This window comes from the organism of the source record quoted next, unplaced genomic scaffold, assembly GCF_019419815.1.
Source record: "Pyrus x bretschneideri cultivar Hongxiangsu unplaced genomic scaffold, Pyrus_bretschneideri_v1 Contig8, whole genome shotgun sequence".
NCBI lineage: Eukaryota > Viridiplantae > Streptophyta > Magnoliopsida > Rosales > Rosaceae > Pyrus > Pyrus x bretschneideri.
The window spans coordinates 10,460,700-10,475,873 of record NW_025999820.1 but is presented as its reverse complement, the minus strand read 5'-3'; the positions used below and the strand labels follow the sequence as shown (position 1 = coordinate 10,475,873).

General features: G+C 37.9%; 3 protein-coding genes across 3 annotated transcripts; 1 reads left to right on the top strand and 2 right to left on the bottom strand.

The window, feature by feature from the left end:
* Positions 1-3,909: 3,909 nt before the first annotated feature.
* LOC103929720 (protein FIP1-like) lies at positions 3,910-7,187 on the bottom strand. The gene is made up of 13 exons (XM_009338948.2): positions 7,009-7,187; positions 6,698-6,894; positions 6,559-6,608; positions 6,221-6,287; positions 5,963-6,035; positions 5,670-5,725; positions 5,464-5,560; positions 5,175-5,259; positions 4,928-4,990; positions 4,705-4,764; positions 4,427-4,519; positions 4,259-4,321; positions 3,910-4,162 (listed from the first exon to the last, which is right to left on the bottom strand). The coding sequence occupies exons 1-13, from the start codon at positions 7,068-7,070 to the stop codon at positions 4,058-4,060; spliced, it is 1,071 nt and encodes a 356-aa protein (XP_009337223.2). The 5' UTR covers positions 7,071-7,187; the 3' UTR covers positions 3,910-4,057.
* A 703-nt stretch (positions 7,188-7,890) lies between these two features.
* Positions 7,891-10,459, top strand: LOC103929719 (pentatricopeptide repeat-containing protein At2g06000). The gene is made up of 2 exons (XM_009338947.2): positions 7,891-10,107; positions 10,204-10,459. The coding sequence occupies exon 1, from the start codon at positions 8,187-8,189 to the stop codon at positions 9,978-9,980; it is 1,794 nt and encodes a 597-aa protein (XP_009337222.2). The 5' UTR covers positions 7,891-8,186; the 3' UTR covers positions 9,981-10,107; positions 10,204-10,459.
* Positions 10,460-11,163: 704 nt separating this feature from the next.
* On the bottom strand, positions 11,164-13,782 carry LOC103929718 (thiol protease aleurain-like). Its single transcript, XM_018643115.2, has 8 exons — positions 13,498-13,782; positions 13,278-13,399; positions 12,681-12,796; positions 12,412-12,485; positions 12,031-12,295; positions 11,794-11,925; positions 11,569-11,704; positions 11,164-11,458 (listed from the first exon to the last, which is right to left on the bottom strand). Exons 1-8 carry the CDS (start codon positions 13,689-13,691, stop codon positions 11,421-11,423), a joined length of 1,077 nt encoding a protein of 358 aa, XP_018498631.2. The 5' UTR covers positions 13,692-13,782; the 3' UTR covers positions 11,164-11,420.
* Positions 13,783-15,174: the final 1,392 nt, after the last annotated feature.

Genomic DNA, 15,174 nt, shown 5'->3' with positions numbered 1-15,174 from the left:
GTTTGACTCTTTGACTTATTGTGTGTGAATGTGACACGTGGAACGGTGGATCCCAATGTGATTTTGATAAGAGTAATGCTACACTTAAATAAGGAAAATTACTGATTTCAAGATCTTCCTTTCGCGTTAGTAATTTAATTGGGTATGAACCTTAATCTGATAAACAAATTTGATTTTGACTCCTAATTTGCATGAAAGCTAATAGGCATTGCTAAATGAAATCCTTCTTTTAAACTATAAAAAAAATATTTTGAAAAGAAAACAAAAAAAATCACCTGATGAACAACCATGGAGTACTAATGAAGATTGGAGACAGAAATACTTGAAGGGGAATGAGGATTGGGGCTACGGGGCATGAGTATGGAGATATAAATCAATGGTGATTGTGGTATACGAGTAAATTCTATAAAGTTTGATCATAATCATGGAAATCAATAGAAATCAATAAAAAAACTGGCGTGAAAAAGAAAAGGGAAGGAAGAAGAAGCATAATGGATAGGGGGAGGAAGAATGAGCCTCCTTATATACCACAATCATCATTTAATTAACAATCTTTTTATTAATTATTGATTAACAATTTGAAATTAAATGCTAATTAATTTAGATGATGTGGCTGTTCACATTAAATGCTACCTAAGATAGTATACAATTATGGTATAAAAATATGGTAATAATATCATTATTGTTTTGATAATCATGATTAGTGGAACCCTAGAGTGGGTCACACTTTTAGTTTCACACTATAGCATATTCTAGCATATTGGTTGATTTATATAATATCTACATTTCTTTTATAATTTTCTCCACTATAATTTTTTTTTTTTTTTTTTAAGTTTAAAGAAAATATATCCAGTATGTTCGAAAATCTCACGCATGCAGTCATCGTGATGTTTCATATAATTAGTATAGTTATATCTGTAAGTTGTTTTTATTTGTATTTATAATTGGCATTGGACATCACAATACTGGTGCAGGCGTATCATATAAGTTGCTTACATGTCTCAGTGACATGCAAAAGGGTAGTAATATTCATTATTCATACACTCACTTTTATTTTTCACAATTCTCTCAATTTGTCATTGAATCGAATGAATTGAAGAAAATCGGAGCTGATGGATATAAAAATAGGTGTGTAATTAGCACTATCCCATACAAAAATCCCTTTCTTATCACACAAGTAAACCGTAAATCATGAATACCTACCATAAAATATAAATTTGAATCGTTGCAAACATAAAAGCGTCTAAGTTTAATGAACACGTGTAGCTTACGAGTAATTGTATATATTTAGAACTTTAAGATTTTGCATGGATGAGAAAAGTAGGCCACTGCACCAAAATTGAAGTTAATGATCCAACTTTTTTGTGCAAACTTTTTCTTCTTTTGGCAAAAGCAAAGATGCACCAAAAATGAAGTTTAAACTCAAACCCACTATAGTAATGGATGCATCCACCACCAAGGGGAGAAATCAATCTTCAAATACTTTCTTTTCTTTTTCTTTTTCAAAACAAACAGCGAGTGATTTGCCCATAACAATCTACCTTTCAAAGTTCTTAAAAATTTACAGAAGTATTTTAGTTTCTCTCTGAACACTATCATGTAATTCACCAACACTATAAATAAATTTCAAAATGTGTCGTGTCGTGTGAAACATGGATCTGAATGTTTGCATGACATAGGGGAAGTCGCCCCCTTTTTTTTTTTCTTGTAAAGTATAGGGGAAGCCCTGTATTGTATTGTATGTCTCCATTCAATGTGGAGAATTTAGAGGACGTAAGAGACGATGTCACGCCGACCGACTTGACTGCCAAGTTGAAACAACATTCAGAGATTTTGAAGAAGAATTACCAGAGGGACAATGATTATTTGCCCTTCCACTTCTGATGTTCTCTCGTGTTTTTCTGTTTTGTGTGGTCACGGTTAAATCATGTCAACATTTTATATTGTTATTATTCATTTTTTGTCTTATTATCTCTATAAAAAAAATATAAAATGTTGACGTGGCTTAACCGTGACCACACAAACAAGAGGGCACGGAAGGACACCGGGAGTAGGAAGGCAAACAATCCTTGTCATAAGCAGAGCCTTGTTGTAGTAACGTGGGGCCCAACCACATGATCCTGATCTCTTGTAATCTTTGTCTCCTGGCCATTGATTTCTGCTTTGACCCAATTCAAGTCAAACAGCACTTAGCCCAACAAAGCCCATCGGACCAACTATATAAAAGCCCACCCAATTCAATGATACGAAAATGAAAATGAATAGTTGTGATTAAAAATAGGGGTGTGATATTCACACACCCCTTTATATTTCTCACACACTCTTTTAATTTTTAACCGTCGGATAAGATGAATTGAAGAAAATTAAAGGACAAAAATTAACAAGAGGTATGCGAAAAGTAAAAAAAAATGTGTGAATAGCACATCCATCAAAATAAAATAAAAAATTGAATATTTTTTGAAATTAAAGTTAAAGGTAAAGTAAAACACTCGTATTATTAAAGCCAACCCAAATTGATCACTAACTTCTGGTTTGGAAGATACTATTGACACTGCAAAAGGTTATTTTGATTTTATTTTTTTAAAAAATGGGACAACTAATGGCAAATCATGGTTATCCACCATTTTCGGAGGTCGAGAAGACTCATAAAGACATTTCAGGCTCCTCTTGACCACAAATTTAGCTTCCACACCAGCAATGAGTTTCAAGAGTATAATAATAACACCAACAACGGGTTATTTTGACGATTTACAAATTGTATTTGTTTTCTAAATACAAAAAATTTAGAGAGTACAATAACTTTTAAGAACAATACTGACTACTCAAAGCATGAGCATGAGTCCTTACTCAAAACTATTCGTCACCGATTCATAGAACTTTGCGTTTATAACTGGACGTTCATATTACAAATCACTCTATAAAAATCACCTATACAAAAAATCAATTAAAACTAAGGTCATTTAGTCATCTAATTGTAAAAAAACAAATGAACGAAATTGATAAAAGCATTAAAAACCTCCAATATATTTGCATCAATAGATTGACTAAACGATCTTACTAGGGGTGGGCACGGTGCGGTTCGGTGCGGTTCCACCCCTAAATTGGAACAGAAACCGAAATATATTAATGGTTCGATTCGGTGCGGTTCCACTTAAATTTATTACTAGAACATTACGGTTCGGTCTACACCGGTTCCGATTCGGTTCTTGCCGGTTTACGGTTCCTAATAATAAATTATTTGAACACCAAATCATTATGCATTCAAATACATCTTCTAAAACTGATTACATAAAGTTGCATACAACACATCTTTTTTAATGCAAATGTCTTTGTTAGTGGCACCAAGTCAACAAAAAGAGACAACTAAAATAAATATGCACTGGTCAATCAGTCAACAAACAAAAAAATGATGAAGCAAATTGCAGGTTTTCAGACTTCAGAGAGCAAGCAAGAAGCAGCAGCTCCTGTACACAATTTTTCAACCTATTATACCATGACATGTGTGTGTATATATAATTTATTTATTTATTATTAATAAAACGGTTCGGTTCGGTTCGGCCGGTTCTTGGTCATTCGAAACCGAAACCGGAACTGGTTTGAACGGTTCGGTTCGGTTTTTCACTCAAAGTTGACTTTTCCGGTCAACACGGTTTTTTTCGGTTTTTTTTCTTACGGTTCGATGCGGTTTTGCGGTTTGACGGTTTTTATGCCCACCCCTAGATCTTACTTTTAATTCATTTTTTGTAGAGACGATCTTTACACGTGAGTCATACTATGAACAGTTCTGATCATAAGCACGAAGCTCTGTGATTCGAACTAGAAGAGTTTGGGTCGAAGTTCCTACTTATCTTTTGAGTAGCAAGCATAGTTCTAACTTTAAACGAGTGTCAAAAGTCCGACAGACTTCCATTCGTTCAATTTTGAGTACTATAGGTAATGATAGATTTCTTTCTTCACGTCTATTGTTATGTACATGTGTAATGCTTCATTTCTATTTCTCCTCCTAGATTTTCTTTTACAAACTAAAGTAAATGAAAGCAAGAGAATTACAGAAAAGCTACTTGCTTGGTTCAGCTGACGATTGTGATTGACTTCTGAGCGTCGGAATCTTCTTTTGGAGTTCAAGATTGGAGATCTGCTCCGCCTCCAGTGCTCGTTCAAGCTTTAATTTCAAAAAATTACAACATTTGTCACAACAAATTCTCATGGGAAAGAAAATGATGCCCCAACTAGATCGACCAAGGTAGGATGACAATACCTTTGCTGCTCGTGTACTCCATTCTCCTAAAATGGCTCTCAACCTTTCGTTTTCCTCCACATACTGTTCGAGTATTACAGTTGTGGAGGTTAGAAAATGGGAAAAGAGAAGAAACGAAAAAAATAGATAAGGATTCGAGTCCATAGCGACCATAATGTAGTAGGAAACCTGATTGTTGGTGGTCTGGACTTGCTGGATTTCGGAATCCCTCTCAGCTATCAAAGACCGAGCAAGCCTGAGCTCAGACTGTAATTGATTCATCTGCAATGTAAACACATCTCTCAGACTCCCAGTCACCTTCTAATGTCAATTATGTGATGTAGAAGAGAACAGCAAATGAAACATTGAAAGGAACCATGAATGAGGTAACTGCGTAACACTAAGAACATTCTTATTTTCATAATGAATCAAGAGCAAACCACTTGGTATTTCTAACCAGTCATTACCTCAGCGGAAAGCGTCCGTAATTCCTGATCACGAGCTGCCAACAGATGGGCAAGGTCCACCTGCAAAGACAGACATCGGTATTGTTCTGTCAAGTTTTCATATAACACAGAGCATGAAACAAGATCAGTGCTCAAATTACACTGGCAGTTGTATGCTCACATTTTCAAGAGCTTTGTATATCCTATAGAATACGAAAATAATAGTAAGTTAGTAACTAATTACCTGAGGTGTGCTCCCATCATTAGTCCTTTCGTATTTACTTAAGCACTCTTGTAACTGAAGGATCTGTAACAAACACATGTTTAGAATAAAATAAGACTGTTGATTTGAAGAACTTAATGTGCAGCATGGAACACCTAACTGTCCATATCACACTTCAGTACCCAAAATCATTAGTTGAAAACCCGAAGAAGCTGCATGTAATAACATTGAGTACAATAGTACAACCACCAATGTCAAGGTGAGATACCTCTTCACTCAAAAAATGAAGGTTTTCACGCTGATATTGCAACAAAGCCATTTGCTGATCAGAAAGTCGACCAGCATCATGATACCTGCCACAACACATAATGCGTGTTCTTACATTAGGATCCATGAAATATAGCAGTTTCCAGTAAACCAACTATGAGACATATCTTATGTTATAAACTGTTAAAGTTCTTGATGCAACTCTTGGTGATTGATCTCTCTTCAATTTCTGTATATAAAACCAGGAAGCAAGATCATGGGGTATTCCAGAAGAAAAAATGTATGATTACCTCAAACCTTCTAAAGAACTCGAGGGTTGAAGAGGAGAATATAACGACTTTAAGACATCAGGCTGGGAGTTTAATGAGTTGTACTGGTGAATATAAGCTGCAAACGCCAAAATTAGCAATAGATGATACGTAAGTACTATAAATTTAAGAGTTCATGTTTATGTAGCTTTGTGCTAGACATGAAAATGATTCAGGACTAAGCTCACCAACATTGAGACTCATAAAAGATCCGGCACATATTGCTTCAATTACCATTATAGTCCTGCAGATTTTATGAGTAACAAATAGTCGGTCACAGATGAAAACTAGCTTTCACATTGAACTCATCCAACCAAAGTTTAGACAAGATCTTGAACTATCCCATATATTGATCACATTATCAATGTTGTTGAGACCACGAATCCGAAAAAGGGCAAAGAAACTATAAAGGAGACAACAGCTACAAATTCTGAATGAAGAAATGCTTATGCTTGGAATCATAGGTTGGTAATTCCTATACCTCAATATTGCTGGGAGAGTAAGGAAACTGATATGGGGTCTCCAGACCATAACAAGTAACAACGCAGCAGTTCCTAACATTCGACGAAGATATCAGAAACTGAATTGTGACAACAATGATGATAATATTCTTGAGGGAAAATATAATGGCGGACTCATAGGAAAGAAGTGTAGAGTCTTTGCAATGATAAAAAATGGAAGCCACCACATTTCAAACAAAAAGAAGAAAAACAGACAACTTAAATACAAATCCACACACCGTATGAAGTAACTGCAAAAGGTAGTCGAACAATATGCTTCAACTTCTGGCTGAAACTATAATAACCCTACAAAACAATGTGCATCTCGTCTTTCACAAATCAAGTAAGCAGTACTAAACAACACGATCTAGCATCCCGCTGAATCAAATACAAGTGGACAAGTATTTGATTCAGCGGGATGCAAATACAATTGGACAAGACTACAAAAGAACTGGACTTTAGTAGCCGTACCGATTTAATACCTACTCAATTCTGAGATGTTGGGGCAGATTAATCCACCAATATAACCAAAATTATCAGTTCAAAGGATTTATATCCGAGTAAACTAAAAGGTTACCTGTAAGCGAATTTTCTGAACCTGGGACACCAGATACTGCTGAAAAATGCCTGAAAAAAGTTGAAAGATTAAATTTTGATGCGAAAACACGAAAAGTCTCTAAATTTGAAGACTGCCCAGATAAAAAAATCACAGATACCTGTGACTACCAGAAGAAGGACGTTGCAGCTGCAGAGCAACTGGGGTATCAAATCGTCTATGGCCTGAAATATCCACGGAGCCGCGACGGCCACGGCAGCGTAACCGGCGAGTATGATTAAGTAGAAAACACTTCCGAAGAGGTTCCTCGACTTCCGGTGGCCGAACAGCGGAGCCTCGTGCATGATATCCAAAAACCTGAAAGGTGAAGCGCCGAAATCAACGGCGGGGATTTGGAATCGGGCGGCGGAAAACGATGGCATTGGCGAATTGTGTACGGAAATTGGAGGGAGATTGAGGAGGAAGACTTACAGTGCGTTGTCCTCCGGCGATGTTGACGGCAGAGAACCTTGCCGTTCTCTCTCTGTTGACATTTTTAGACACGGATTTTCGGTTCTGTGTATTTGCGAACTGCGATCTCTGCTTTCAAGTTTCAGACTTTTGGAAGGAGAGTTCAGTCTCAGACTCGGAACTCCCCAGAGCTCTGTCAATCATTTTGTTTATTAATTAGATAAAATTGCACAAATGGCGCCTGAAGTTTTCTTCTTTTTTGTATCTATCCTTTAACAAACAAATATTTGCACTTAACGACCCCAAATTTGGGTTCTTTTGACAATATGAAATTTCAATCCAATTTTCATCCACAATTCCGTCAAATATGAGCTCGCGAGGACCCTTTTTCGGATGCATTCTTGTTAGTTCACAAGCCAAAGAACGCCTTCCTTGACTTATATTTGTGAGGTTTTATAGAAGAGAAGTGAGTTTGGCACTACTAATTTATCCACATTCACTTCTCTCATCGTTTTTTGGCTTTAGTACTTAATAAGTTGAAAGAGAATTAGAAAACAACACAAGAGAAGTGTATAATGAAAAAACGAGATCATAACACTAATTATTGTCAATTGGTTTTAAGTTTAGGAAATGGATCATTTTCAGATTCCTTCCACCTGAGTTATAAATTCGGACCCTTGAAATTTGATCCAATGACTAAAAACAGAGGGCTCCATTAAAATTATAATAACTTTAACCGTTGAATTAAATTTTAATAACTCAAATTTATGGTTCAGTTGGCTCAGGTGAAAGGAGTATGAAGAGTACCCCTTTTCTTAAGTTCAGGCTATAAATGGTAAAATATTATGAGATTAAAAAGAGTGAAAAAATAAAAATGTCATTTGCGCAACTTAATATTGGGCCGAAAGAGGAGGCCGAGTTTTCAGATGGGCAATCTTATGTGGACAGGGCGGTGACATAATATCCCAACTCAAAGCCACCACTGGATCACTGATAAACCCTAAGGCAGTGACCTCGCAACTTCATAAAAAATGAGCCAAATTCCAGGCTTTCATCTTCTTCCTCGATTTCTGGTTGCTGGGTTTTCCTCCATTTCTTCGTTTTCGTACCCCTCCGACTAAGCTCACCACAAAAAGGCCTAAAACCCCGATAAAGCTCCGGTTTGCTATGCTGACATTTCTGGGTTTTTCTTCATATCCATGAAGACCCAGGTTCCCAATCCGAAATCCAATCCGATTTCCGGCCGACCCGTGAGAAAATCCGGCCAATCAACCGGAACCCAGAACAGGATTTTCATTGAAAACATCTACGAGAGCAGAGCTGAGCCGCGTGATGGAGCGGCGGTGCAGATGACCCTCCTGTTCTTCACAGCCCGTCCGACCTTCTGGGTTCGAGCCTCCAAGATCGCCATTTCTCATTTCCATAGCCTCGCCCACGGCGGAGCTCGGCCGCGCCCGCTTTACGACTTCGAGGTAACGTCAAACCCAGAGGTTTGGTTTGTAAAAGTTGTTTGCACTCTGTTTCTTCGCTCGCATTCATTGGATTTGGGTTACCTTAGTAAGAACCTTTCGCCCTCGATTGCTTTTGAGGTTATTAAGCGGTTGAACAATCCGAAATTGGGGTTGAAATTCTTTGAGCTCAGTAGGGTTAGTCTGAGTGTTAAGCATAGTGTATGGACTTACAATTTTCTTTTGAGATCTCTGTGTCAAATGGGGCTTCAAGATTCTGCTAAATTGGTGTTTGATTACATGAGAAGTGACGGGCATACGCCCGATGATTCAGTTGTAGAACTCTTGGTGTCGTCGTATGCGCAGATAGGCAAGTTGGATGATGCTGAGAAGTTTCTTGATGAGGCTTATTGTGGTGAGATTAGATTGCCACCTTTCGTATACAATAACTTGTTCAATGTGTTGGTTAAACAAAATAAAGTAGATGAGGCTGTTAGCTTGTTTAGAAAGCATATGGGGTCGCATTGTCACCCGGATAACTGGACTTTCAATATTCTAATTCGAGGTTTATGCAGAGTTGGAGAAATTGACAAGGCTTTTGAGTTGTTCAGTGATATGGGGAGTTCTGGTTGCTACCCTGATATAGTTACATATAACACACTAATTAGTGGACTTTGTAGGGCTAATGAGGTAGATAGGGGATTTCAATTACTTAAAGAGGTTCAATCAAGAATCGAACTTTCACCTGATGTTATAACTTTTACATCAGTCATATCAGGATATTGCAAGTTGGGTAAGATGGAGGGGGCCTCTGTTCTTTTTGATGAGATGATTAGTGCTGGAGTTAGACCAACTTCTGTTACTTTCAATGCAATGATTGATGGATTTGGTAAGACTGGCAACATGGGTTCTGCACTTGCTATGCATCAGAAAATGCTCTTTCATGGTTATCATTCAGACGTTTTTACCTTCACTTCCCTAATTGATGGCCATTGTCGAGCTGGGCAACTGAGTCAGGGATTAAAGCTTTGGCAGGAGATGAATGAGAAAAATGTGTCTCCAAGTGCGTATACTTTCTCTGTCCTTATTAATGCTTTGTGCAGGGAGAGTAGACTACATGAAGCCCGTGATTTCCTGAGGCAATTAAAGTGGAGTAATGTGGTTCCGAAACCTTTTATATATAACCCTGTGATAGATGGATTCTGTAAGGCTGGCAATGTTGATGAGGCAAACGCCATTGTGGCAGAGATGGAAGAGAAGAGATGCAGCCCTGATAAAGTGACATTTACCATTCTCATACTCGGGAATTGTATGAAAGGGAGAATGTCTGAGGCAATTAGCAATTTTAAAAAGATGTTGGCAATTGGTTGTGCCCCAGACAACATCACCGTAAATTCTTTGACATCTTGCCTCATTAAGGCTGGGATGGCTAATGAAGCCCATCACATTAAGCAAATTGCATATAATGACCTCAATTCGGGCATGTCACCTACAGGAAGAACTGATCATATGAAAGCAAATGCACAAATTCCAGTGGCTGTTTGATTGAAGCTCTACCACAAAAGTGGAATTGGAATACTTCTTCCAGTGGTTGGAGGAGGTCCTTTCACGCGCAATGGTGAATCAAGTACCAGATGGAGCATGCTCCGTGACACAAATGGGTTGAAAACCAGTAAGTACTTTGCCCGTGTTCATTTTGAGTTGAGATTCGAGACTCTATATTTGCCTTGCCATACCAGTTTTGCTCAATGATATAATTCCTCAATAGGCTGTCCCTGCACTCAACATGGTTATGCTTGTCCATGTTCCGGTGTTTCAGCCACTATGCATCTAGTATAATGGCAAGGCAGAGGGAGTTGGGAGGGAGCAATTACAGAACTTCATAAATCAGCAAATCGCTTCGAATCATATAAGTTTTTTTGTGCATACTTGTTCATGTTAAGCACTTCATAAGCGTTTTGCTCGTTCTTTATATGTTGCTGGCTTACCACGATTCTTCCAAGTTATAAAAATCATTGCCACAATCCTTGCTTTACTGCGTTACAAAGAAATTGATGTGTATGAATTCCATTCCATTTCATTGATGATAGTATTTCTACAAAAATATATCAGCTACCTGGCCAAATTACACTGTTGGTCCCTGTAATTAGAACGATTTCCCAATTTAGTCGTGTGGTTTTTTTACTTCTTCAATTTTAGTCCCAATCACTAACCTCGTTCAAGTTGAAGATGGAAATTTTGACGTTTCGGAACGTGCATCTTTGCAACCATTTTTGAAATTTGACATTGTTTTTATGTACATGGAATGAGTATGGAATTATATTCCCTTCTTTGTCTTCCATACGTTTGCTAGAACATTGGCACATAACTATGATGGGGGGTTAGCGGCAAATTCCTGTCTTGTATTTCACACGGCACATTTCCTATTCAATTTTTGGCACTTTTGAATCACGTGATGGTGGCTATGAATTGCTGCCACAGTGAAATTATCAGCTGATCATTTTTTTTAAACAAAAAATAAAAAGTTCTCATGACACAGAATGAAAAAATTATTGTGAGTTTTACGTTATATTATAATTTATGACTTCTTTTATTTCAAATAAGGCAGACTAATTGATCTCCTAACCTGTTTTGCGTTATAATTTGACTTCTTTTATTTCAAATAAGGCAGGCTAATTGATCGCATAACCTGTTTTTCGTTTTGTATCTCGATTTATAACTTCCTCTATTTCAAATAACGTGCAACTTTATAGAGAATTTAAACAAAGGACCTTTTGTTGCTTACATTACAATGTCCAAAAATAAATCGAGTCTTGTAACTTATTTGTGCATCAAGACAGAAACATTACAATCGCCACCGAACAACGACCCTTTCGTTCACCTTCAAACTGGAAACCCTACTGCAACAGATCGTCTCCCAGCCCGAAACAACGATGAATTTCGTTTACATATCCACAACCAAGACCGCCGTTTCTCTCGACAGACTTACGCGACAACCGGGTACGATGCACATGTTGCAACACCTGCAATCCAGATCAGTGAAATGAATAAGAAGCTGCACCTCAGTTTCCAGTCCAAAACATATCTCGCATTTATTAGTTTAGCAATCCGAAAATTAACCCGAAAAACTTACCACACATGTTCTTCCCGTACTCCATCTTGAAGTAGCCATTGTCCCCCCAGCTTTGTCCCCAAGAGTTCTTGATGAGCCAGAACGGGACGCCATCTTCCACTCCGTACCCAACTGCAAGAACTGCATGGTTCACATCCTGCAAACACAACACCAGATTAGGATAACATTTTGCTTAATTTTGAAAACACAAATAGATTAAGAGTAATGATCAGAAGTTAAACTCACCATGGAACTGCTGCCGCATGTGTCACTGGTGTAAACTCCCGACTTGTAAAACCGGAAACTTTGGACGACCTGAAACGCCACGCTGACCGGCCGCACAAATGCAACGGCATGCTTCAATTCTTCTTCAGCACCCTGCATAATTTTGCACATAACATTACAAGCTGCCCCTTGAAATTTAAAGCATGTCAATTGTCAAAAGTGCTTATAAGCTCTGCTTTTCAGTCCCATCACGCTTACCAGGGTGATATTGACAGAGTCGACGACTTGGACGCCAACATTTTCCGACGAAAATTTGCAAGCACCGTCAACTCCAACGTAGGGATACGCAGCCTCAGTGTCAAGACCCCCGTTATACTTAATGTACTCAAATGCTTGAGATGGCAGCCCACCATGGCAGCCGTTGTTGTTGAAATCTCCGGCACAATCCACAAGCTGCTGCTCGGAGAGGGAGATTTGCTTTCCAAATGCCTGCACATACGCTGCCTCGAGAGCTCCAGTGGTGCTGCAGCAGCCATATATTAGTGTCAAACATTTGAAATACACGATAATTAATTAGTAGGCCTTAATTTACAATTTTCATTCGATGATGATCGACAATACTCAAGCTAGAATATAAACCTGAATGTCCAGCAAGATCCACAGTGACCCTGATCTTTAACCGGGGTCACTATGCCTTCTTCTTTCCAGTTTTTCTGTACATACACACAGAGGAACAGTCAATATTAATTTCATACCGATTTACTGCGTAATAGGGCTTCTCTTACATTTTCCATGTCTTAATATAAAGTTGAGAAAACTATCATATTGCAGTAGCGAACGTCTACTTGATTTAGCGTCACTCAGTCTCAACTTGATTAGAAAATATCATGAACGAAAGACTTATTTACCGACTCAGGGAGAACGGCATCAGTGAGCTTGTGGTTGCCCTTTGTGGTGGCAGAGCAGTTCTGAGCAGCTCCCAACCTGTGCCTCGCGAACTCTTCCCAGCTCCAATCAGCAAACCCTGTAGTAGTGATCCGTCAACCGTATCAATTCAATCATAGTTAGTACATTCGCGTATAATACTTAATTACACAGAAACCATGAGTATTTTATGGGAAACTAATTCAAACGATAAATTTACAACTTTCAATTGCTACACTAATCAAAATCAAATAACATTTACAACAGATCGATCAAATGCGGAAAAATGATTCATTTCAACGATTTGAAATTTAGAAATTCATTACTTCAGTCAATTTCCAATCTTTTTTCTCTAAATTTGAACCAGATGCATCAATAACTCAGTATAATCCAACCCAAAAACAAAATAAATATGATTTTTCTAAATGTTAGAAAAAGGAGAAAAAAACAGAGCGACAGATGTTTCTCTGAACCTAGCAAAAGAGAGCCTTTTCGACTTGGGTCGCTTTTTTCTAAAAAAAAAAAAAAAAAAAAAAAAACACGAAAGAACAGAGCGACAGAAATGAAAAAGGTTGACTTACGATTAACAGCAAGAGTGTAAGACAAGCCCTTCCTGTTGGTGGATCGAATCAGCTTCTTATTCTCCAAGAAAATCGCATATCGCAGCTTCATCTCCTCCGCGCTCTCGTACTTCTTCCCGTACCTGATTGTTACCAAAACCAAAGAAAAACTAGTCAGTTAACCGGACGGCGGTGATCACTGATCAGGGACGAACTGCTTCGTGTGGGTCCTCTGTCCCACCTGTGAGCGAAACGGGCGAACGAGAGGACGTGGCGGGAGCTGCCGAGGACTTGGACGACTTGCTCCTCCATGTCACGGAGAGCGTCGGACACCAATCGGATTGGGTTGGACTCATCGAAGCTCGACGCTGCCACCCCCCAGCTGATCGCCGCCAGGACCAAGGCAGCGGACAAGAACAGCGTCAGCCGAGCCATGATTTTGCTGATATGTCGGAGGGGGGAGAAGATCAATGGAGACTCTGCTGCTTGAATATTGGTGAGCGGGAGGCCTGGGTGCTGTGCAGTTCACAGATTGGGCTTCTTATTAGACCAACCTGACGAATCAGCAGTCGCCACGTTGCGTATACGTATGTTTTTACTGGAATTTTCTTTGGCATGATTTTGACCTTTTTAGGGTTCCGTCGTCGATGACGTACGGCGTGACCTGAAAAGCTTTTTGAGCCGCTTCGGTTATCATCGACACCAAAGGCATTTTCCTTTTCTTCTCTTTCCATATTTTTTTTCTCTTGAGTGCACGATTTGTGATGCAATAATCGTGATATTGCAGCAAAACTTGATTAATAATCGTGATCCATAATATGAACTCGTGATCTTTTTTAACGTAAAATCTAAAAGTGTTTAATATTGTTTATCTAAATTAACCAACTCTTTGAATTATTTAGCATATTGGATGAGGTCCCTAACTTGCAAAACCGACACGGTTGGATCAAACGAGGAATTTACTTGATGAGAATCCAGTGTAATATCCAATCAAGTTTTGTTGGACAATGTGTCTAATTGTTTGACATCATACAACCCAAACACGTGTTAATTTTCATCTAACTAAAATAGGTGATCATATCATATTTGATTCTAATCGTTTGATATTTCATTTCTTTTCGTTTTTCAAGTCGACTTTTTCATCCAACTCTATCATTAGGTTGGACTGGTTCGAATCGTACGCTCTTATAAGATTGAATAAGATACAACAATTTAATTTACGCTAGATCGAATGGGATTGTCTAAATTTTACTAATTTTGAATCGATGAAACCCTTATAGTAGAGATTCAATGGAAAACTGTATTTACAAATTTACAAAACAAAACAATCATGAGAAAACGATCTTGTTATCCCTAACACTATATGAACTGAACGTACTCATTTCACAAGATTTCAGTTTGTGGTGATGACTTTTCCTAGCTATCACTCTACTCCTAATAATCGAACAAGATATATTCTTTTTTTTTTTTTTTTTGTCATTGTTGGACTCAACAGCCGTCACCATTTTGTCATCTTCAAAGAAAAAATCCTGGAATCCACTATTTATTTATTCATCCATGGAAAATGCTGCATTATAAAATGGAATAAAAACAGAAGATAGAACGAGATATGGAACACTATGAAAATGATGTTCAACAAAACAAACCAAGAAAGATGGAAATGTCAATAAGAATTGGTCCCACTACAGAACGGAATCCATGTCTAAGATAAGATTCTAAGGAAAAAAAAAATCAACTTATATGGTTGGTGATGAATGATAAGAACATGTTAATTAAGCTTAAAACTTACGCAACTTAATTTTAATGTGTTTATTATACAAATAATATTGAGGAGAGAATCGAATTGGAAATTTCAAGTACAAATTGTAAAAATAAAATTTTTTAATTAACTAAACTACAGCAGTGTTGTATGATTTTC